Here is a 25,943-nt window from a genome sequence, read left to right as displayed (position 1 = left end):
ACATTTAGCATATCTCTCAAGACGTCATTAACTAAGGCCTGAAAAACGGCGGGGGCGTTGACCAGCCCGAACGGTAAAACCCGGTACTCAAAGTGCCCGACAGGGGTGTTAAACGCAGTCTTCCACTCGTCTCCATCCTTAATACGTACCAAGTGGTAGGCATTGCGCAAGTCCAGCTTTGTGAAGACCTTTGCGCCCTGTAAGATCTCGAAGGCCGACGACATAAGAGGCAAGGGATAGCGATTCTTGACTGTTATGCCGTTCAGCCCCCGATAATCAATACAGGGACGCAAGGACCCATCCTTTTTCTTCACAAAGAAGAACCCCGCACCGGCAGGAGAGGAGGATGGAACAATAATCCCCGCAGCGAGGGACTCTGTGAGGTATTTCTCCAGAGCCTCCCGCTCGGGCGCCGAGAGAGAGTATAATCGACCGCGGGGTGGCATGGTGCCCGGAAGGAGCTCAATGCTGCAGTCGTAAGGACAATGAGGCGGCAAGGATGTAGTCCGGGAACGGCTGAAGACCGCCCGCAGATCGTGGTACTCCTCCGGAACTCTCGACAAATCACCAGGCTCCTCCTGAAACACAGACACAGAGGAAACAGCAGGGACAGCAGACACCAAACAGTTGACATGACACGACAAATTCCATGAGTGAATAGAACCCTTGACCCAGTCAATCTGAGGGTTGTGCTGAATAAGCCAGGGATGCCCTAGAACAATGGGGGTATAAGGGGACTGGAAAACAAAAAAAGAAATAGTCTCTTGGTGATTTCCTGAGACGGTAAGGCTCACCGGACTGGTGATATGGTGAACAGAAGAAAGTACACTACCGTCTAAGGCAAAGACGGTGGTGGTGTCATTCAAGTCCAGCAGGGGGATCCTCTGTTCGCTAGCCCATCTCTCGTCAATAAAATTGCCCTCTGCCCCCGAATCGATGAGCGCTGGACCAGTGACAGTAAACTCAGCCCATCGAAGAACAACAGAGACAGTCGTACGAGACCTGGGTGAAGAGGGGATGACAGTAGCGCCGTTGCCGTTCCTCCGCAGAGATGCAAAGCCCCCCCAGCTGCATAGGTTCAGGATCAGACTTGAGAGGAGAAGATGCCACAGCAGGTGTAAGAGTCTCTAGTGGTCTTGAATTCGAAGCTCGAACCCGCCTCCGCTGCTCGAAGCATCTGTCCAAACGAATGCCCAGTTCAATAAGCTGATCCAGCTGAGTCGGCGGTCCACGCGCATAAATCTCCTCTTTAAGATCCACATTTAGTCCCTCCAGAAAGCGAGCGACCAGAGCAGGTTCATTCCACTCGCACGTAGTCGCCAGGGTCCGGAACTCAATGGCGAAGTCAGCGACCGACCTTCTGCCCTGATGAAGCACAGCAAGAAGGCGCGAAGCCTCGCGGCCAAAAACAGATTGATCGAATACCTTGATCATCTCCTCCTTGAAGAGCTCGAAACGACCACAGCAAGGAGTCTGTGCCTCCCAAGCGGAAGTTCCCCATTCACGAGCACGTCCCGTGAGAAGCGACAGAACAAAGGCAATCCGGGCGGGATCTTCCGCATACGTCTGGGGCTGGAGAGAAAAGACAACCTCACATTGAGTCAGAAAAGCTCTGCATTCAGTGGGCTCACCAGCATAACAGGGGGGGTTGTTGACACGCGGCTCAGGAGGAGGATGTCGGCTGTAAAGAGTTGATGGATCTCGGTACAGTTGTAGTAGATGGGAAGATAAATCTGTTACCTGCGCGGTCAAACTCTCAACTGCGTGACGGGCGGCAGACAACTCCTCCTCATGTCTACCGAGCATGACTCCCTGAATCTCCACCGCTGATCGAAAAGGTTCCTCCTCTGCTGGATCCATCTTGGTCGGATTATTCTGTCACGGATGATATAAAGGATCCACGTGCAAAGGCAGTCAGTCAAAAACAGTCTTTAATGAAAACGCAAAACAAGGCAGTCTGTCGTACAATGACACAGAACTGGATGAGAACAAAACACAACTGAAGAAGGTCAGGCTCAGAGGACTCCCGACTTGGAGAGAGCTCGTGGGGCTGTGCTCACTGGAAGCAGCAACAAGACACCGAGAAAACTTAGATGAACACAGCAAGACAAGACATGGTAAGACTCCTGACGGTATCCTGACATGAAGGGCGAAACAAGAGCATAAGCATGACACACACAATAATCCGACAGAGAGCCGCAAGCACAGCCACTGGAAATAGAGGCAATAATTAGAGCAGAGTGGAAACAGGTGTCACCGCCAAGCAGCGCGAGCGCTGATTGTGATGACAAACAGGTGGAGAAGAGAGCTAGAACGAGCATGGGCGTGCCTGTGTGTGTGAGTGTAAGATTGTGTAAGTATGTATGTATTTATGTGTAAGTGTGTGTGAGAGAGAGAGACAGAGAAGCAAACCCAGCTCATGACAGTTACTGAAACAAGACAACACAAATCACATTTAAAGTAATTAATGAAGAATTTAAATGTTAAAATTGTATTACAATATATATATATATATATATATATATATTCATCGATCTGACTGGGTGGGCAAGCTGTCAATCTAGCTCCGTCCCTGGTTCTGTGCTTCTTTGTTCACAAATTATCTTAGTAAACGTTAGAGATGTTGATTTTTTTCATAAAAATACATGGTAAATTCACTTACCTTGCAATAATTGCCTCCCACGAAGCATGAGTAACGTATTCCCTCCACACGTCCACATTTCCTGACCCCTCCTCTGCTTCAGTTTCATTGGTTGAATCTGTAAACCAATCATTTTCTTTCTGCCGTCAAAACATTTTTGAGTAAGTAAAACTCCTATCTGCGTTTAGCCACACTATTACGTCATAAAGTGGCACATTCCACAACCTGATATTTTGGCTTCTATATAAGCTGTTTTCAGACTAACAAATAAAGTTTTGAGTTCTGAAACTTACAGAATGTTTTTTTATTTATTTATTTTTTAATAGCACAATGACCTCGGATATATGAAAATATCAAGGGAATTTTGATTTCTCAGTTCATGACCCCTTTAAATCAATCTCAGGTATTTTCATAAGAATGAAGTATATTTATAATGCAGTTCTAATCAACATTCACTGTACAGGTATATAGTACTAAAATAATATATTTTTGGCTCACACTGTGATAAGAAGTCACATTGGATTACAGAAGATTATTTAAAACACTCAAGTAACAAAAAAATAGTTTGATGATATGCTAAGATATCATGCTAGCCCTTAGGCAAATGTTATGCTTTATGGAAGCAATTATACTTTTTGACAAATTTTGAAAAGTAAAGATAATTGGAATTTTTATTTTTAAAACCGTTAGATTACACATACCAATTTAATGTGAATGTTAGATCAAGTAGAAATATAATTTTAAGGCAACATTTGCACCTTAACATGTTTTAATATTATACCATAGATTTTCATAGATATTATTTTCGTCTCTGGTGGCCACCAGAAAAAAAGTATTTTGTGAAGTCATATAAGTCACTACAAATAGTCTGAGTATTGTGTTTACACCAGGGGCTATCAGACTATGATATTGAATGACAAAAAAAAAACTTGAAATTCATACACTACATGGTTGAGTACATAGCACAAAAATACATAGTGTATAGCGCATCATTTTGGACACTACTAAAGTTGGTTCGATTATTCAGTATATTTGTGTTGTGAAATTTGTGTTGCAACAACAAGAACAACAAATCTAACATAATATTAGTTTTATTCTCAATAGGACTTAGGTGGGTTTTTTTCCCATAACATGTTGCTTTGTATTTTGTTCAGGCTTACACAGGATGATATAACATTTAGGTGCAAATATGCAAAATAGTAAACCAATGCTTGAGGCTAAAATAGCAAAAATCTCCACAGCTACAGTGAATTTGCCGGGAGAACTGACATAAGCTGGAATAAATGTGATCCATACAGCACAGAATATTATCATGCTGAATGTGATGAATTTGGCTTCATTAAAGTTATCAGGCAGTGTGCGAGCCAGAAAAGCCAGAAAGAAACACAAAACAGCCAGTAGGCCAATATAACCCAGCACAGCCCAGAAACCTATAGTTGAACCCAGACTGCACTCAAGTATGATCTTTTCCTTATAATATTTCATATTTTTGTAAGGAAATGGAGGAGATATTGTTAACCAAAGCACACATATAAGAACCTGTATAAGTGTAAAGGCAATGACACTGAGTCGTTGTTGTGCAGGCCCAAACCATTTCATGACATTACTTCCTGGAAGTGTAGCCTTGAAGGCCATTAACACCACTATTGTTTTTCCCAGAACACAGGAGATACAGAGCACAAAAGTGATCCCAAATGCTGTGTGACGCAACATACAGGACCATTCAGTTGGCTGACCAATGAAAGTAAGTGAACAGAGAAAACAAAGAGTTAATGAGAAGAGCAGCAGGAAGCTCAGCTCTGAGTTGTTGGCTTTTACTATGGGGGTGTCCTTCTTGCTGTAAAACAGGATGGCCACCAGCGCAGTTAATCCTACTCCAAACAGTGAGAAAAAGATTAGCACTATACCCATAACTTCTGTGAATGACAGAAATTCTACAGCCTTTAACACACATTCATTTTTCTCAGCATTAGACCAGTATTCCCCTGGACAATGGTTGCAGTTATTTGAATCTGGAAAGAAAGTTGTAATCATAATAGTTAGATAAAAAAAGAGATAAAAAACTTTTAATCATTTGCTAAGTGCAATGCAAGAGGTAAAGAGCTATGTAAGAGGGTAAACACAAACCGAGTTGAGAATTACCTGTTTCATTACTGATTTCTCCATCTGCACATGGAATACAGTCATAACAGCAGACAGGTCTTCCTTTCTGTGTAGCCTTTCTGGTACCAGGAGGACAGCTCTCACTGCACACAGACCTTGGCTTCTACATGGGAAAAAATTATATACACCACCATTCAAAAATCTGGGTTTAGTAAGATTTTTTTTTTTTTTTTAAGAAGTATCTTATGCCCATGAAGCCTGCACTTATTTGATCAAAAATACAGAAAAAAAATTTGAATATTGTAAAATATGATTGCAATTTAAAATAACAATATTTTAATAAAAGCTGAATTTTCTTCAACCATTACTCCAATTTCAATTTCAATCCTTCAGAAATCATTCCAATATGCTGATTTATTATCAATGTTGGAAACAGTTGTGCTTTATTTATTTGTTTGTTTGTTTGTGTGTGTGTGTGTTTGTGTGTTTGTACAGGTACATATGGTTTACGAGGACACAAATGTGTATAATGACATGGGTACTACAACGTAAACATGGTTTATGAGGACACTTCCTGTGTCCCCGTAAAACAAAAGGCTTAAAAAACATATTAAACGGTGTTTTATGAAATTCAAAAATTGCCAGTAGTTTCCTGTAAGGTTTAGGTGTAGGGCAATAGAAAATATGGTAAAAACCATTAGCCTATGGAGAATCCCCGTAAACCACAAATTCAATTCAAGAATTTGTGTGTGTGTGTGTATGTATGTATGTATTTTTTATTTTTTATTTTTTCAGTGATATATTTCTGTATTCCTTGATATATAAAAAAGTTACAAATAACAGCATTTATTTTAAATAAAAATATTTTGTACCAATATAAAATACCGTTCAAAAGTATTGGGTCAGTATTCTTTTTTCAGTATTTTTAATAAATTAATACTTTTATTCAGCAAGGATGTGCTAAATTGCTAAAACATGACAGTAAAGCCTTATATTTTGTAAAAAAAAAAAAGAAGTTATTTTGAATGGCACTGTATATAAAGTATTATAGAAATTGAACAAAATTCACCTTTATGCTCTAAATGTACCTATTCTCTAGGAATTAATAATTAAAAGAAAAAAAGATGAATGATTCAAAGTGTTGACTCACAGAGATAATATAATAATATGAATGCAGAGATTTCAGTAAAGCCAAAGTTTGTCTTTTATAATATTTACCCATATAGTATTGTATAATTTATTTATTTTCTAAATGTTAATACCGTTTTTTTTTTTTTTTTATATATTGTGTTCCTTCAGTTTATTCAAACATTGTTTTACCAATGGGTTATTTACTTGCAACTTTCCTCCAGCCCAGATTATGTTGTCAGTGTTGAGTACAAAGCGTTGAGCAGGGGGAAAAGAGGCATCATAGTATCCCACCGGCTTAAACTGGAATGATCCATCTGAGTTCTGCTGCCAGTTTACAACTTCATATTGGGCCACTGTAGAACCAGTGCTGTCAAACCACACACGATCGCCAAACTTTACGGTGAAATTTACTTTTTTCAGTGCCTCAACCACCTAATGAAAAAATAAAAATAAATACAATTTTGTATTATCATTGAGGCATTTTAATGCATTGTTTACCATAAATATTGTTACCCTCTTTTCTCCCTTTCTGTTTATCTGTGTTTTATCTTTACCTGCTGTGGTTGTATTGTCAGGCCTTTCTCACAACCTCCTTGTTCTTTGCACTTGAGTAGACTGTGTAGTGAATGAGCCACAGCAAAAACTGCTTCATAGACATTGGCTGAATATCTGTGTTCAGTCACATCTTCATTGTAATTTTTCATCACAAGTAGATCATCATATTTTCTGCAACTTAATGCATATTGAGAAGAATTCCCCTCAATGTGTAAGCATGGGATGGCTGTTTTCCAGAATGATTTTGTAACATAATCTGAAAACCCTTCAATATTGATTTTTCTCATTGCAAACCCCAGTGACCCTCCTAGCACACGAAAGCTGTTTGGAGTGATGTAATTTTCTGAAGTTATCCATGACTTCACTCCAATCATTTGAAGGCCTGTAATGTTTTGAATACTTAGCTGATCAATAAGTAAACCCATCTCAATAAATGAAACAAATGCAACAATCACTTTTGCAGTGCTTTTTTTAATTCTTTCTACCACTTTCTGGAGTTTTTCTGTTTCTGTTCTGTAGAATTTGACTGAGTACTCCACACAAATTCCCTCCTCCATGGCTATTTTCAGAAATATTGCCATTCCATAGTTTCCATATTCATTGTCACTGTTCACAGCTCCCACCCAAGACCAGCCTAAATCCTTGACTAAGTATGCAAGTGCTCTGCTCTGGTGGTAATCACTAGCCGTAGTCCTGAAGAATGAAGGGTAATCTTTTCTATTACCGAGGCATTCACATGAAGCTGAATGACTTATCTGAAAAGAAAGAAAGAAAACACAGGAAACAGTGAAACAGACATCACTGATTGTGTCAAACATTTGTGTTATTGTGCTTTACCACTGGAATCTTAAAAGGTCCTGTAGTTCTGGAGAGAATCACTGTGGCAGTAGACTCTGAATCTCCTATTATAGCATGCAAAGGAGACTGTCCAGTACATATGTCTCCTTCTCCAAACTCCTGAACATTCATCAGTCCCATAATTGCACTCATGGTAGACAGTCTTGAACCACAGGTATCATAGATTTGATAACCAATAGAAACATTTGGGAGCAAATGTTCACTTCTGTTAATCTCTTCAATGGCAAAGATCATAATTTGTGCCAGGCGAAAATCTCTCAGATTCACACTGTGAAATTAACATTAAATCAGAAGGCTAAATAGCAACTATATTACAATCAATCAATCAATCAATCAATCAATGATAAGGTGGAGAAGGGAATGATTGCATTTATACTTATTTATTATGGCTTGAAAGACCATAATATTAAATATTGCTGTTATAATGTGAATTTATATTTATAATGCATTTAATTATTTTAAATACATTTTCTCCTTTAAAGTTTCAATGTATAAATGTAACAAACCTGGAGCATGAGAGAGGCTGAGGTTTTTTTGTAAATTCAAATGAAGGTAATGTCTCTGTGCTGTGGACTGGAAAAAGTGCTCCAATGGTCATGTCTCCATTTTTGGAAATCAGCGGGTACTTAGGGTCTCCCATCATTCGGCAGAATGTGTTTCCTGCCTTTGTATGAAGCTGATGTAAAACCAGGATTGTGTAAAGAAAGAGAAGCATCCCAAAGATTGATCTCCACTGCGACTGCCAAATGCAAATGACCTATGATAGTCTATTTACTCTTTTATAGACAAAATTCATATGGATGAATGATTAAGAGCATAACCAATTACCTCAAAGAGGAGGTCAAGTAGGAGTGGAATAGAATCGAACTAATTTGATGGTCTAAATTTCAATGCAATTAAAAAGCAAAACTCTGAATATTGGAAGTTTCAGTTTTATTATATCAAAAAGCTATGATTAACACAGGTACCTTTCATAGTGTGTTCTTTATATAAACAGTAACTTTTTTTTTTCCAAAATTAAGATCATAATTATATTATCTTATATATATATAGGGTACAACGGGGCTAAAGGCACACCTTAAGAAAAAAAAAAAAAATGCTATTCGCTGTGCCTACGTTTGTATTGAACATTAATGGAACAACAGATTTTTTGTGAAAATAAATCATTCAAGTTGTTTATTTTGTTTAAAAATCTTATAAATGTATGAGGTGGCAAGGGGGGCCTTTTACCCCACACACGGGGGTAATAGGCTCACCAGCATGGGATAAAAGGCACACGGTACTGATACAAATACTTCAGCTAAAATAATGTTGTTGTTTTTTTGTTATTTTTTATTCCCTTTATTTTATTTTTTTAAATAATGTCTAAGTTAATACTTGTTCAAAACAATCACTTTAGCAAAGTTGAAAAATAAAATAATTAATTTTTGTTCAATAAATATACTGTCATTCAAATATGTTAAAATATTTTAAAATACAGACACAAAATCATTTCAATAAGTAAAGATTCTGAAAGCATTGAAGGAGATCCCATAATAATTGAATATATCTTTACAGTAGTAACAATGAATTATATTTTATTATATGATATGATTTATATCATGTTTTTAAATATGATGGTTTTATTCTAAACATGGTGATTATCTTATGGACACCCAACATAATAAATGATATTTACCATCTGAATCTAATCGTCATGTCAACAAATGGAAAAGTCAGCCATCTATTAATTATCATGTTAATTACTGTGCCTTTAGCCCCAACAGCAGAGGCACTTTTTACCCCAAATACCATACATATTATTTTGTTATTTAAAAACTGTTGCTTTAATTATCTTAAACAAAACTGAAAATTGTTAAGAAGACCTTTGTCTCAAAATATATGCATTGATTTTAGCAATTCTAATTTGCTACTTAAATCTACATTTAAAAAAAACATAAAATATTAGATCAAGTAAGCACAGAATCAACTTTGTGCTGCTGCGCGCAATTGTGTCAAGGATCAGACACGTGCATCTTGAAAAGCGGATGTTTTGGAAAGTGCTACGCTACGTTTTTGTGCCATTTAGTGGTTTAGATGAAAATACCCCAGGGTGCCTTTAGCCCCGTTGTGCCCTATATATACAATCATGGCCAAACACATGAAAATTAATCTGCATTATTAATTCTTTTAATCTTTTATTAAAAAATTCACAAAAATCTAACCTTTCATTGGATAATAAGAATTTAAAATGGGGATATCATTATGAAATAAATGTTTTTCTCTACTACACATTGGCCACAGTTAATGGCACCCAGGCAGTTTCGTAACATTTTATGTTGATTGGAAATTCTTAATTATTACCCTGATGGTGGAAATGGGAATTGTCACTGCTCTAGCTCTTTTCTTAAAGCCACTTCACTAATTTGTGAAGCTCAATTATCTTTTGCTACACAACAGAAATATATTATTTGTTTTTTCTCATTGTGATGGATGATTAAGGGAATTTGGGCTTTATTTTCCCTCCTATTCATATTTTGGTGAAACAGGAAGCCATGGCTGGATAATGTCATGTTCATAATCACCCTGGAGTGCTCAAAATTATGAATATGAATGGGAATATACTTCAGAGATATTTTACTCATAATAATTTCTAAGGGTGCCAATAATTGTGTCCAACGTGTATTGGAGAAAAACATTTATTTCATAATGATATTTCCCCCCATTTTAAATTCTTATTATCCAATGAAAGGTTAGATTTTTGTGAATTTTTTAAAAATAAAAGATCAAAAGGATTAACAATGCAGATTAATTTTCACAGCCTTCTTTGATCATATTAATAATAATAAATTACAGTTAAACAACAGCTGACTTAGTGAAAATTAACCCTTGTTAATAATCACATTATTACCGTCGTGTAGGACTTAGTGGGTAGTGGGCAACCATTTAATGGCAAACAAAAGAGCATGGCTTCAACAATGCCCTCGTCTGTTTGCACATATAGCATGACAAATAATTACCTGCACTTGAAGCTTTTGTAAAATTAAAAATGAAACACTCAAAACTGTATTTGGCACCATAACAAAGACAAACTATATGTTTATACGTGAAATTATGTAGTTATTAATACATCATTATTATGTAGTTGGATGGCGTCGCGTGGGGACGTAATGACGTATGCCATTAATCGATTTATTTACTATAACATGTAAACACCTTAATCACAATACTGTCTTATTCAGAATAAAGTTAATAATCAGATTACTGATGTCCATGCAAACGTAGTCAGTGTCACACAATCATGTTCCTTCACAGAAAAAGCCAAATTACTTGTGTAATCATTGTCAGGTGTAATCGTGGTTAAATTGATGGTGATGCAAGAGTCTTAGGACACAGCTGTGTGATTCTTTTGAATGTACAAGGCCTATCCTGCTCATTAACCCCTTAACTGTCAATTCACGAGAAAGTGCACTAACCAAACTTAAATTATTATAATTCATGAACGCTTTTGAATACAGACCTAAGGTTTCTTTTTAAAGAAGACACTTAGCAGATTATTACAGAAGTGAAATCATTTAATAAAATTAAAGTATTAAAAAGTTAAAGAAGTTTAAATTTACTGTAAAGAAAATGTATTATACTATTTTTATTTTATTTTATATAAAATAAATATTTAAAAAAAATAGTTAAAAATCCAAAATTGCTAAGTTACATAAGTTGTGTTCCAAATTTGAAGTTGATATACAAAAAAAAAAAAGAGGTTCATATGCAATTTTGTTTAGGCGTTATACCAAACACAGCCACCAGGTGCCATTCAAACTCCATTGATTTTTTTTTTTATGCATTTCTGTCACAAATCTATCAATTTCGCTATCAATATTACATCTATAACAACATATCCACCAAATATGGAATCTTGAGACTCAGACCTTTCCAACAATATGTATTTTGTCAAGATTATAAAAAGTTTTGATTCTAAAAGACCGTAATACATTTTGTAATATGACACCCCCGCTAAGGGGGAGGAGACCGCTAACCATTACTTTTTTTTTTTTATCATCAACATTTTTTATTTTTCATGCATAACATCCAAAAAAACAAAAAAACAAACAAACAAAAAAACACAGCAGACATACTCAATATCTCAAAGTCCAGTCAAAAGGAGGGAGAGGGAAGGACAAGAAAAAACACAAAAGTCACTCCTTTATACAGTCACGTATATCAAAGAGAAAGCACTGCCAAGCATTGATGGTAGAAGGCTTGGCCCCATTGATTCGTGCTGTTGTACATTCACAAGTCACTATTTGCAGGAGGCTAAGGATCCAATATGTTTTTCCACACATATGCGGTGTAAACCAGTTTTGTATTATTGTCTTCTTTGCAGCCGTAAAACCAGCAAACAACATTCTCTTTTGCATTGAACTTATACAGAGACCAGAATCATCATTAAGAAAACACAAACTTGGATTAACAGACCAATCAATTTGCAGTAAGGATGATAAAACCAGGTTTACATGTGTCCATAGACTGATGACGACAGGACATTCCCAAAACATATGCAGAAAAGTACCTGATGATGTAGTATTACATATATGGCAGTTGAGATTCGGTTGTAGTTTCATTTTAAATATTTTATAAGGAGTTATGTATGCTCTATGAATGACTTTGAAGTGAATAAGCCGATGAGCTAGATTTTTAGATGTTAAACTGAGATTAGACCACACTCTCTCCCAGACGACAGATAAATTAAGGTCAGATAATTCCCTATTCCAAATAGTTTTAATAGAAAGAGGTTTTGTAATGCAAACAATAATCGTATTATATATTAAAGAAACAGACGGCCGACCAACAGATGGTGCAATCCAATCCTGCATAGGATGAGAGCAGATGGGAGATGCCCAAGGACATCCATACGCTTTGAGAGCAGAACGTAATTGAAGAAAGACAAAATATGCGGATGCTGGTAGACAAAATTTAGTTTTTAATGTCTGAAATGAACATAGGCCCTGGTTATCATATATATCACCGCACATGTTTACACCTAAAGAGGACCAAGAGGGTTGGACAAATGGACGATTTCCGCATACAAAATTAAAATTGTGTCATAAAGGTGTGCCAGTAAATAACATATCTTGGAGTCTATTTGGTTTAACCTTGTCAGCTTCAATCACTCTCCAAGAAACTGTAGATTGAGGATCAACCCAATTATGAAGAGCCTTAAGCTGGAACGACCAATAATACAGTTCAAAATTTGGTACAGCCAGTCCTCCTGCGCTATTAGGATGTTGTAATGTGGTAAGTTTAATTCTGGGTCATTTATCATTCCAGATAAATTTAGAAATTACGGAGTTGATCTCCTTAAAGTAACCTGGAGGGGGAGAAAGTGGTAGCATAGAGAAAAAAAATTAAATCGAGGTAACAAATTCTTCTTAACAGTGGAGATTCTTCCTTGAAGAGAGACTTTAAGATTCTTCCATCTTTGAATGTCATTTGAATGTCATTTTTGACCTTAACTAAAATATTATTAAAATTGTCTCTGGCAATCTTATGAATGTTTTTATATATGGTAATGCCCAAATAGATGAAATATTCCTTAATAGGGATAAATGAGGGAATAGAAGAATCAACTTTAACATTGTTAATTGTCATTAAAGCAGATTTGCTCCAATTTATTTTATATCCTGATAAGCTACTAAAATTATCAAATTCCTTAATTATACTAGAGATTGAAACATCAAAGTGGTCTAAATATAGAATAATATCATCAGTGTATAACGAAATACTATGATTATGATCATGAATCTTAATCGATACTTCAGATTTCCTGATGGCTTGTGCTAAGGGTTCAAGAGATAGACAAAACAATAAGGATGAAAGCGGACATCCCTGCCTTGTTCCCCGCTGCAAAGGGAACGGGGGGGAAATAATATTACCAGTTATGACTGATGCTGCAGGTGAGTGGTATAATGTCTTGATCATAGAAATGAAGCCTGTCAAAGGCTTTTTCTGCATCAAGTGAAAAGACCACACAAAGGGTCGGGTGGGAGTCTGCAAAGTCAAGAATATGAAGAAGTCGATGCATATTGTCAGATGCATTTCGCCCCTTGATAAAACCGGTTTGGTCCTCCTTGATCAGACTATGAATTGCCTTCTCCATACGAAAAGCAAAAACTTTAGCATAGATTTTTAGATCACATGGGATAAGCGAAATCGGTCTGTAGCTGGAACAATCTAATGGATCTTTCCCTTTTTTAAGAAGTAATGAAATCAGTGATGTTTTTTGATCTCTATGAAATACCCCATGTTCAATTGCAAAATTAAATGAATTAAGCATAAGTGTCCCTACCAAATCCCAAATTTCCAAATATAATTCAGGGGGGAGACCATCTAGACCCGGCGATTTGCCCTTTTGAAGGCTTTTTAGAGAGACGTGAAGCTCCTCCAAACTTAATGGGGCTTCCTAAGATTCTTTATCCACCTGTGAGATCCGAGGAAATTTCAATTTATCTAAATACTGCTTACAAATTGGTTCATCAAAATCTGTTTCGGCTTTATACAGATTCATGTAAAAAACTTTAAATATGTCATTAATTGCCACAGGTTTCGTGGTGACCTGATCATCCGATGATTTTATTGCGCTAATATATGCCTTAGACTCACATTCTTTCAACCTAAGGGCCAATAAATGACTAGGTCTCTCTGATTCAAAATAATATTTTTGCCTAGTTCTATGTAAAATAAATTCCGCCTTTGAGTGTGAAAGTAAATCATATTCTTCTTTTAAAGAGGACAACTGTGTAGCCTGTTGCTCAGTAAAATGTTGTTTTTGTAGGTTTTGCAATGATTGGATTTTATTTTCTAATTGTGTAAACTGGTGAGTTTTCGCTTTGGCAAGAGTAGAAGAAAAAGATATACAGAATCCTCGTATAGCACACTTAGTCGATTCTGTAGCCACAGACTGAAGCATGCTTTGTACAATAAAAGGATGTACTTTGTACTATAAAAAAGGATATTTTATATCTGAGAAACTAATTATTATTGTTTAGCACGTTATTAAAATATATTTGTGAACAGAGTATTAATAATAAACATGGTCTAAACATTCTTAGACGCGTAGCATTCATCATGTTGTAGTTTGGGAACAGTTTACTAACTGTTAGTAAACCTGTTCAAGTTTATGTCACAATAAAACGTTAACTAATGCAAAAAAGAAACATTACTTACTCATCAGATTGATCTCCTCTACTGGATGAAATCATGTTCTTCTTTCGAGGGAAATCCTGCCTTTACTCAGTGTGTCTTCCAGAAACGAACAGTAGCCGCAATGAGGATCTCCTCTCTTTGTTTGTGTTGGGCGTTTGCACGTACCACGTGGATATTTACATATGAATGGCATGTGCCGCGCGGGGGCGGGATTTCATTAGAGATAATGAGTTAGATGGGAAAGACTGAACATCGTGTTGGTTTCACATGGATTACTTCATCACAGAATGTTTGTTTTCGATAAGCTTCATTTAAAAGTAGATACTTCAAGCTTTCGACAGATATAACTCCCATGTCTGTGTGCTGAGTATTTCCTGAGTTACAGTTCATTTTAGTGACGTGTTTCTAAAAGCAGTTCGCGGAGACGGAGAAGACAGAGAGCGCACCCTGTTTGTTTTCTTTATTTTCCAAAACCACAACATTTTGTTTTTATTGTGAGTGTACCCGAAAAAAAATAGACACTGCAAAGTTTCAATTGATGTATAACACTTATCTGTATGACCAAAATCGACGGAGTATTTTTACTGTCTATCGCACTGATAAGAAAAAAAATGAGCTTGTCTTGCCGGCGAAACAGCCGACCCCAGAGAGTTAAAAGCCCCAGTCCTTGTCAGGGTCCTGCCCTGACAGTCATGTCTGTTCTGTCTTTGTTTAATGTGTCCTTGTTTGTCTTGTGTCTAAGCGCATGGCTTTGTCTTTGTTTTTGTTGGCCATGTGCTCCGTTTGCCCTGCCTCCTGGTTTCCAGTTACCCCGCCCCCTTGTTTAGTCCTGGTCTAGTCCTCGTTTACGTGATTGTGTCCACCTGATCCCTTTATATTGAGCCCCTTTCCCTCATGTCTCTGCTGGTTCGTTGCGTTAGTTCCTTGTGTTTAAGAGAATTCATTGTCAGTCAACTGGTCGTATTAGTAGTGTTGTTTTTACTTTCCTTGTCAGTCTAGCTTTGCATTTAGTTTTCTTGAAGTTATTAGGATTTCTTTGTTTTTGTTATTTTGCTCTAGAGCAGAAATAAAGCCAGGAACTAGACTAGTTGTTTTCTAGCCTTTAGTTTGGCTTCTTTCTTTATTTTGATTTTGTCTTAGCCAGTTTGTATTCCAGTTATTGATTCCTGGAATTTGCCTTTTGGTTTATTATTTTGTTTTATTTGCTCTCTGCAGTTTGTAATTTGTTTTTTTTTTTTCTTTTTTTCCCTTTCTAGTCATAGCGTGTAGTTGGTGTCTTTATATTGTTGCTTGTTGTTCTTTCTTGTGGTCTTGTGTTTTTTGTCTAGTGTTTGTTCCTGTTCTGTGTCCTGATTCCCCCTGGCTGCTGTTCTCAAGACCTGGCTATCCGACTGGACTAGGTTCACTACAGCTCAAAGTATCAAGCTCAGGCTGCTGCTTGATCTCCAGTGGTCTCATTGACTGGTGCTGCCCTATCTCCTTTGTTCTCCAGCCAAGCCTTGTCCGGGTTTGACTTCGGCCATCCTCCTGTGCTCCAGCAGACTGCCCTTTCCTACTGTTTGGACTCTCACTTCAGCCCTGTTTATCCCAGTTTTGTCAATAAACGTCACCCCCTTGATAATTCTGCATCTGGGTCTCTCTCTCTGTAGTAAACTGTTGTGACAAAACCTTGACAGTCCTTCAGTTAGTGTTTGTTGGTCCTTGAATGTCTTCCATGTGCTCTATGTTCCCCAGTGGATTCATTAAAGACTTGTTTTGTGTATTCCTCGTCTCCGTGCTCCTTGGTGGTATGGTTCTTTTCTGGGCAAAAAAAAAAAAACCCTGCCCATCAATGCAGCCTCTCATGAATGAGCAGGGGAGAGCAGCAATAATAACCTTCATCGGGTAAACAGAACAGAACAAAGCAGATATCATTAATGTACTTAATGATATTTAAGTGTAACACATTATTCAAGATAAAGGAGTCTGATTCAACAGGAATATCAGAAAGCCAAATCCTGACTGTGGCGAAAGGAGGAGTTGGGCATGGAGAAGTGTAATTTGCTCCTGAGCAAGCAAACAAGCTGCTGAATAATACTGAATAGAGCTTATATAGGAATGCTGTGATAGCTGTCGTATTCCTATAGGTAGATATGATCAGCTGAGAGTCAGCTGATGCAAGCTTGACTCATGTGACCTGCCAGAACTAACCCTATACGCTTAATATCTGTTGCAGGACAGTAGATGGGATTTTTGCAGGACACATGCGAGCCAGATACATTTACATGATGATTTACATTCATTGGCATAAGCGCCATTTTTTGTTTCTGCCGGTGCTCCCAATTTTGGGACTGTCTCGCAAAATGTGGAACGGGTGTCACCCTACTCTGCGCACCCCCTGACATGCTTTTGTCTCGCTGCCCCCAATTTGAAAACTCTTGGTAGATCGACTCAGCTTGCATTCATTCACGTGATTTGTCAAGATGAGAGGTAATTCACAGTGACCCCTTCTGGGTAGTTGTGTTTATATAGTGTATAATATATACTTTTTGCTGATTTTTTTTTGTTTTAGTTTAAGTTTTATTCATTAATAATACTTTCACTGATGGCATACGATCTTCTTACAGGGGAGATGAGAGAATTAAATTAAGTTGTCGCAGATCACGATAGGTGTGTAGCCGCACTCGAGCAATAGGTTGTGGACTTACAGGATCGCAATAGGCGCAGCATTCTGCGTCTGGTCGGATTGCCTGAAGGTTCCAAAAAGGACGACCTTATGGGCTTTTTGAAAAGATCGCTACTGACGTGGCTCCCGTCTCTGGCGGGCAAAGAGATTGAAGTGGAGCGAGTGCATCGCGTGTACACAAAACATCCGACGGAGCAACGCTGTCTTTCTTTCCAGATTTTTCTCCGATCACTGCAAAAAGAAGTAGTGCATTTGCGCCAATTAGGAAGGAAATGAGAGAAGCGGGCATCCAGAATTTTCTTCTTTATCCTGCAATGCTGAAGGTCATTCTCAATCAAGGTGAACCTAACGTATGTTCCGGCCGTGTCCTCTTGGTTGCGGTTGTTTCCTATCCTCCATCAACAGCCAGTCTTCCGTGTCTGGCCATCCAGCACGCCGAAGCAGCGTTTGTGGATGGTTTATGCATTCATTTTGAGCATGTAACCATGGCAGCGCTGCGATCGCGCCTCTCTCTCCTCACGGGGCCAGTCCCCATGGACCTTTCAATCCTCCCACAGCAGCTGTTCTGTGCGGCTCCCTGGTGAATCTGCTGTGCCGTCTTACAGCGTACCTAGCGTTTCATTCGGCACGCCGATAGAGGATTAGATGTCGATCGCAGCATCGGGGGATGTGCAATCGTCATCTGATGATGAAGATTCGGCGGGGCTGCCCCCCTCGGGTGTCGCGGCCGACACCGAATCGAACCCAGAGCTGATGGCTGTGCTTTCCCGGGTGATTGGCTCCTCGGCACGGGCCGTGGCTCGCGACCACGCCCTGGTTCCTTTCTTCCCGGAAGTGGACGAGGAGCTGCTCTGCATGCCATGGCTATCCTGTGAGTACACCAAGCCAAGGCATTAAAATGCACGAGGGTAGTACCAACCAGAGGTTGAAGCAGGAACTGTGCTCGGTGACTGACCTCGCCCTACGGGTGATGGAAGTCCCAGCGCAGTCCCTCGGGAAGGTGATGTCCACACTTGTGGTCCAAGAGCGCCATCTATGGCTCAGCCTTGCTGAGAGGAGCGATGTCGACAAAGTGTGCTTTCTCTATGCTCTCATCTCCCAGGCTGGACTGTTCAGTGACACTGTTGAGGACTGTGCCCAGCAGTTCTCGGCAGTACAGAAGCAAACCGAGTCCATCCAACACATCTTGCCCCGGCGTGATGCACCATCTGCCACCGCTCCGCCGCAGGGCAAGCCCCAGTCTGCTCGTCACCGTGGGCGCCCTCCTGTGTCATCCAGAGCTGGTCCGCCGCGTGCTGAATCGTCACCTAGGCCAGCGTGTCGAGCCTCTCGCGGAGCCAGGCGCCCCCCGTGTTCCGATAAAGCGGCCCTGACACGGGCAACCCGGAGATGTGGGAAGCTGCTCGATCTCAGGAGATGGCGAGGACAATGCCGCTCCTTCCGCCGAAGGAGGGCAGGGGGAAATTAGTTTTATTCTGTTCCGCCGCTGGTTCAAGGGCCAGCGGTAACCACAAGAAGGAGCAATTTTCCTTTCCTCCGGGTTCTCAGGCTCGCGGGCTGACAGTGTGCGACGCACTGCCTCCTCACTCTTGCCTGTGACGCCCCCTCTTGCCAACAGCCAAGAGATTGCGGTTGGGAGACGCGATGCCTCTCCACGCATCTCTGGCCAGTCCTCCCGGGGATCTGGGGAGTTCAGCGGGGATGTGTCAGAACGCAAAGCCTTCTGTACCATCCAGCTATGCTCCCCTCCACTGCACCACCGCGGGTATGTTGATTGTCCATTTGGTGTCACTCAATTGTCTATTTGGAATTTGGAGGCGTGGCTTGCCAAGACCCAACCCGTCTTGCTGGCTCATTCGCACAATCCGACTCGGCTATGCGATTCATTTCGCCAGGCGACTTCCCAAGCTCAGCTGCACTCTCGAGACTTCAGTGGCAGTCTGTGACGCACTTGTCTTGTGCGAGGAGATTGCTGTCCTCCTGGCAAATGTTGCAATCGAGCCGGTCACGCCAGCCGAGTTGAGGCAGGGGTTTTGCAGGTTGCCTCCCACGGCCAGTTGTATGACTCCCTGACCAAGGCCCCCTCGGCACGGTCGCACTGGCGCGCAGCTGGCCTTGGGTTTTACACAAGTTTGCGCTTTCCCCAGTGAGCCTTCTCGCACAGACACTGTGCAAGGTCAGCGAGGATGAGGAACAGGTCCTGCCGGTTGCGCCGTTGGCCAACCGGGACTTGGGTTTCAGAACTCATGCTCCTTGTGACAGCCCCTCCTGGCGCATCCCTCTGAAGAATCTATATTATCTATGGGGGATCTATTCCAAGATGGCGGTGCGGTCAGACGCAGCGGCTATTCCGGGGCCTAAAGACGCTGCTTTTATGTCTTTTAATGTCGTCTGTTCGTCTCTAAATAGTATCAATTTACCGTTAATTCATAAGGAAATCACTCCAAAACTCACCTATGATCGCCAAAGTCTTTTGGATATCAGCAACGGATACAAACACCAATTCTCACCGGCGGCTACTGAGAAGCTACGAGGCCTCTGTTTACCGCTGAAACCGGACCTCGAAACCGCGGCCTCGCCTACTGACGCTACCTGCACAAGGCAGCGTCGCAAGCGGTGTGAGAGAGGACGGAAGCGCGGTAAGCGCAGAGGTATACAAGCTAGGCTGAGCGCTAACCCCACAAGACCGGCTCTTCCAACACTCATGCTCTCAAACGTTCGCTCTCTGGAAAACAAACTGGAGATAATTCAACTCGAATTCATAATCGATCTACACAGCATGAGGCAAGGGATTGTTGTGTGTTTGTTTTCACTGAAACATGGCTAAAGGACAACATCCCGGACTCCGCCATTCAGCTGCACGGGTTAAACTGCTACCGAGCGGACAGAGACTCATCACTGTCTGGTAAGAAAAGCGGGGGTGGCTTGTGTGTGTATATCAACAAAGAATGGTGTAACAATGCTGCGGTAGTATCAAAACACTGTTCGTCGCTGGTGGATTTTATGGTTGTGAAGTGTCGACCGTTCTATCTGCCTCGGGAGTTCACGGCCATTGTTATTGTCGCGGTTTATATTCCCCCATGTGCAAACGCTAAGGACGCGCTTCGTGAACTGTACAACGCCATCAGCGAACAACAAACAAATAACCCTGATGGCTTTTTCATCATAGCCGGTGACTTTAACCCTCTGGGGTCCGAGGTCATTTTGGGGCCCTTGAGATGTTTTGACATGCCCTGATATTTGTGCTTATTTCAGCTACTTAAAAAATAATATTGACTAACATGTAATATTTTTTGTATTCAGCACAAACTGTGTTATAATAATATGTGACCAAGATGGATGTACATGTTTGCATTTTTTAGAAAAAAAATATTATGCGTGGTTAGTAAGTTTTGGGAAAGAACATGTAGCTGAAATAAGGCCTTAAAACCCACACTAAATAGTTGTGAATAAGACTTTTGAGTAATCAGTCTTGTAGACTAGAATATTTACTTCAAAATTGTGAAAATCATTCTGCCTACTCATTCACAGAAAACAGTATATTGATTTAAAATTTTCAAGACATGTTTTGTGATCGAGGGTCTACTGTATATGCGAGGGAGTGGCAATGGCCTTGAATATTAAGTGAGTCTCACCTGAGAGACAAAGGGCCCTCCCCTAATGGCCCATCAGTGAGACTGTGACTATGAGGCAGGTAAGAGAGAATGTGAGGAGATTGAAAAAAAGGGTTTTTTAAATTATTTGTATTTTATTTACAACACAGTATAATCAAAACATACATAATGAAGGTCAAAGACACATTATTGTGCACACTGATCTAACCACAGAGATGTGAACAGACTTTGAGTCATTCCTGCAACAGATTCTGTCTAACAAGTGAAAAGTAAATCATACCTGATATTTATGTGTTTTATTTAAGTGTTTCTACTTCTTTCCATGGATTCAAGAAGAAGAAAACATAATCAGTAGAAAAGGAGCTTGTTTTAACATAGAATATCAGAGTAGTTGAACATCTGATGTTGGTGCAGTGCTCTCAGAGGAAAACAGTTTGAACAGACATCAGGATTCATCTGTATATATATATATATATATTTTGTAGCCATAGACTCACACATGCTTTGTACTATCATAAAAAAAGAGAAAGAAATATTATATCTGAGAAACTAATTATTGTTTAGCACGTTATTAAAATCTATTTCTGAACAGAGTAGGCTATTAATAATAAACATGTACTAAACATACTTAGACTCGTAGCATTCATCATGTTACAGTGTACACTCATATTACTTTTATTGTTTTATATAGAGCATGAAAACATCATCGCGCCATAAGAAATCTAAATACAATGAATTGCCTATCATATTCAAAATGTTTTCAAACACCGTAGTCAGAAATTATAGTTTGGGAAAAACCCAACTATGATTTTGTAGTCATATAGTCTAGTATGTATGATTTTATAGTAGCCTATGATATGATTCTGTAGCCACAGACTCAAGCAAGCTTTGTACAATAAAAGGATGCACTTTGTACCATAAAAAAATGATATTTTATATCTGAGAAACAAATTATTATTGTTTAGCACGCTATTAAAATATATTTGTGAACAGACTATTAATAATAAACATGGTCTAAACATTCTTAGATGCGTAGCATTCGTCATGTTGTCGTTTGGGAAAAACCCAACTAACCGTTAGTAAATCTGTTCAAGATTATGACACAATAAAACGTTAACTAATGCAAAAAAAAACATTACTTACTTATCAGATTGATGTCCTCTACTGGATGAAATCGTGTTCTTCTTTGAGGGAAATCCTGCCTTTACTCAGCGCGTCTTCTTCCAGAAACAAACAGTAGCCGTGATGAGGATCTCCTCTTTGTTTGTGTTGGGCGTTTGCACGCGCACCACGCGGGGGCGGGATCACATTAGAGATAATGAGTCAGACGGGACAGACTGAACATCGTGTTGGTTTCATACGGATTACTTCATCACAGAATGTTTGTTTTCAATAAGTTTCATTTCAAAGTAGACACTTCAAGCTTTCTATAGATATAACTCCCATGTCTGTGTGCTAAGTATTTGCTGAATTACAGTTCATTTTAGTGACGAGTTTCTAAAAACAGTTTGCGGAGACGGAGAAGACAGAGAGCGCACCCTGTTTGTTTTATTATTTTTCCAAAAGCACATAGTTGTGTTGTTATTGTGAGTGTACACAAAAAAAGGTAGACACTTAACAGTTTCAATTGATGTATAATACTTATTTGTGTGACCAAAATCAACAGAGTATTTTTAGTGTCTTTTGCACTGATCTTAAAAAAAACGAGTTGGTCTCGCCGGCGAGACAGCCGACCCCAGAGAGTTAACCATGCAAACCTAAAGACATTTTTGCCAAAGTTCTACCAACATGTGAACTTTGCAACAAGGGGAAACAACACACTGGACTTTGTTTATACAACATAGAAAAACGCATACAAAGCTGAACCCTGCCCCCACCTCAGGTACTCGGACCACATCTCTGTTATGCTAATCCCAGCATACAGCCAAACCGGTTCAAAAGCAGATCACGGTATGGCCAGACAATGCCACCTCAGCACTGCAGGACTGCTTCCAGGACACATACTGGAACATTTTTAAAGAGGCGGCCACCTACAACAACCACACAGACCTGCAGGAGTACACTGAAACTGTGACTGCTTACATCAAAAAGTGCATAGATGATGTGACTGTCACAAAGACTATCACCACACGTGCCAACCAGAAGCCATGGATGACAGCAGAGGTTCGTGGCCTGCTAAAGACCAGAGATGAAGCATTCAGATCAGGAGATAAAGCAGCCCTCAAAACAGCAAGAGCTAATCTGTCTCATGGCATCAAGGCAAAACATCAGTATGCTAAAAAAAAATCAACAACTTCAGCAACAGTAAAGACACTCGGACCCTGTGGCAAGCCATTCAGACCATCACTGACTACAAGGCCCCGCCACAGGCCAGTGACGTTGACACATCCCCACCAGAGGCACTCAACCACTTCTACTCACGATTTGAGATACAGAACGACACACCTGCACAGAAACTACCCACATCTCCAAATGACCAGGTACTCTGTCTCTCCCCAGCCGATGTAAGGAAGACCCTATCCAGGATTATACTACGGGGCCGTTGAATGCTTGAATCTGATTGGCTGCCGAACGTTCTAAGGTGTGCAATTATTTTCAGGGAAACGCACGGCATACGTAGTTCCAGGCAGCTCTTGACCGCATTACATGACCATATCACTTCGCCAAATGATTTCTGTTATTTCAAAGGTCTTACAACAGCAAAATAACCAAGACCCACAACGACACTGGCCAAATAAATAAATATAGTAAACAATATGATAAAAACGACAGATCATGTCAATGTTTTTGCCACAAAATTACGCTTTATTATGTACGGAAAGCACATACTCTATCTCTCCCGCTCTCTCTCCCTCACAGACCGTACATACATAACAGTTACAGTTTGCACACACTAGCATACATCGCGCTAATGTTGTTAGCGCTACTCTGACGATTTTATCAGTAAACAACTTAAAAACTACATGATTTCTCACAAGCGAGGTAACAACAACGGCGCTGTTCGTGAACAAAAGGAATTAAGTTTCACTATAACTAGAGACATTGCTGCCGAACACTACTGAGAGATGCACAGAGGTAATCTCTCTCTCTCTCTCTCTCTCTCTCATAACTTATTTATTAACTGTATTAACTGCATTAGTCTGTTATCAACGGCTCAAGCCTCCGTTACTAGGTTTAAAATTACGTTTTGGAATTAGCAACAGAGGCGCTGGCTGAGATGCGTAAGAAATAATCCTACTCACAATAGCGATTTAAGTAGAAATATCGGACGAATGCCTTGAATTATATCATCTGATCGATGTCTTGAGGTGTGGCAACCGTAGTGTAAGCGGAATAATTGACTTCGGTCCGTTGAATTATTAGAAAAATAATGCACATTATTATTTCCGCTTCGCGTCGTGACCACATCACCACCTCAGGTGTGCATTATTTTCAAGTTGTTGGCCCGTCATCAATTATTCCTTACTTAACCCACGAAAGGCTGCGGGCCCTGGCAACATACCTGGACGCGTACTGAGAGACTGTGCTGCACAGCTGATGGATGTCCTAACAGACATCTTCAACACCTCGCTGAGCCAGGCAGTCGTCCCCACGTGTCTCGAATCCATCTCCATAATCCCAGTACCAAAGAAGTCACATGTGTCCTGCCTGAATGACTATAGTCCCATAGCACTGACCCCAATCATGATGAAGTGCTTTGAGAGGTTAGTCATGCATCACATCAAGTCCAGTCTCCCAAACACGCTGGACCCATTCCAGTGTCCAAACCATTCCACGGACTATGCAATATCCACCACTCTCCACCTAGCTCTTACTCACCTGGAACAGAAAGACTTTTATGTTAGAATGCTGTTCATTGACTTCAGCTCAGCATTCAACACAATAATCTCACAACAGCTCATCCACAAACTAAACCTGCTGGGCCTTAACACCTCCCTCTGTAATTGGATCCTGGACTTTTCAACTGCAAGACCTCAGTCAGTTTGTGTCGGCAGCAACACCTCCAGCACTACCACACTGAGCACAGGTGCCCCACAAGGCTGTGTGCTCAGCCCGCTGCTCTTCACACTGCTCACCCACGACTGCACTGCCAAGTCCAGCTCCAACCACATCATCAAGTTTGCTGATGACAACTGTGGTAGGCCTCATCAGCAACAACGATGAAACGCAATACAGAGAGGAAGTGGCACAGCTGGCTGAATGGTGTGGTGCTAACAACCTGTCCCTCAATGTGGGTAAGAAAAAAGAGGTTGTGATGGACTTCAGGAGAAACTCTGTTGACCACCCCCCACTGACCATCGACGGCTCAACTGTGGAGAGAGTCGGTAGCACTAAATTCCTGGGGGTGCACATCACAAAGGATCTCACCTGGACCACCAACATCACGTCATTCAACAAGAAGGGACAACAGCTACTTCAAACCTCTACTTTCTCCGTCGGCTGAAAAGGGCAAGTCTCCCTCCACCCATCCTCACCACCTTTTACAGGGGCACCATTGAGAGTGTGCTGACCAGCTGCATCACTGTCTGGTATGGGAACTGCAGTGCTGCTGACCGCAAGACCCTACAATGGACAGTGAACACTGCCGCAAAGATCATCGGTGCCCCTCTTCCCTCCATCCTGGACATTTTCCTTGCACAATTCTCCAGCAAGGCCTTCAGCATCATGAAGGACCCCACCCACCCCTCCCACAACCTCTTCCAGCTCAAAGCTCGTTCTGTCAGATTGCTCCCTGATCTCCCTGTCCCCCTCTGAAACCATGAACACCTCAGCCCCCCAACTCATAAATAACTATTGACAATTTTTCTAAGTGCAATTTTGAGTGTGCTACACACAGGTGAGTGGGCTATACAAACCACCTGTAGTAACGCACTCGTCCCACTATATGCACACTAGACACTTTCTATAAACACTCCCTACTACAAAGACTAAATAAAATAATATATGTTTACTTGAATATTGCACTACAAAATAATGTTTACTTGAGCATTGCACTTCTAAATCTTTTACACTATGCGCTGCTTCCCACAAAATCTCTTCTGAACAATTTAATGTACAAAATATATATTTTCTGCACAATTTCATGTACAGTATTTATGTAAAGTTCTTGTACAGTCTCAGTTTGTGTATGTGTAGTCAACTAGGTATAGTAGTTATAGTATTTATAGTATATGTATAGTCAGATGGTTAAACT

General features: G+C 40.2%; 1 protein-coding gene across 1 annotated transcript; it reads right to left on the bottom strand.

Moving 5' to 3' along the window:
- Nucleotides 1-3,748: 3,748 nt before the first annotated feature.
- LOC131524392 (extracellular calcium-sensing receptor-like) lies at nt 3,749-8,003 on the bottom strand. Its single transcript, XM_058751495.1, has 6 exons — nt 7,795-8,003; nt 7,268-7,556; nt 6,430-7,185; nt 6,080-6,307; nt 4,784-4,907; nt 3,749-4,653 (listed from the first exon to the last, which is right to left on the bottom strand). Exons 1-6 carry the CDS (start codon nt 8,001-8,003, stop codon nt 3,749-3,751), a joined length of 2,511 nt encoding a protein of 836 aa, XP_058607478.1.
- Between the last annotated feature and the right edge of the window lie 17,940 nt (nt 8,004-25,943).

The sequence above is a fragment of the Onychostoma macrolepis genome, chromosome 18 (genome assembly GCF_012432095.1).
Source record: "Onychostoma macrolepis isolate SWU-2019 chromosome 18, ASM1243209v1, whole genome shotgun sequence".
Classification (NCBI taxonomy): Eukaryota; Metazoa; Chordata; class Actinopteri; order Cypriniformes; family Cyprinidae; genus Onychostoma; species Onychostoma macrolepis.
This window is presented reverse-complemented; position numbering and strand designations above follow the sequence as displayed.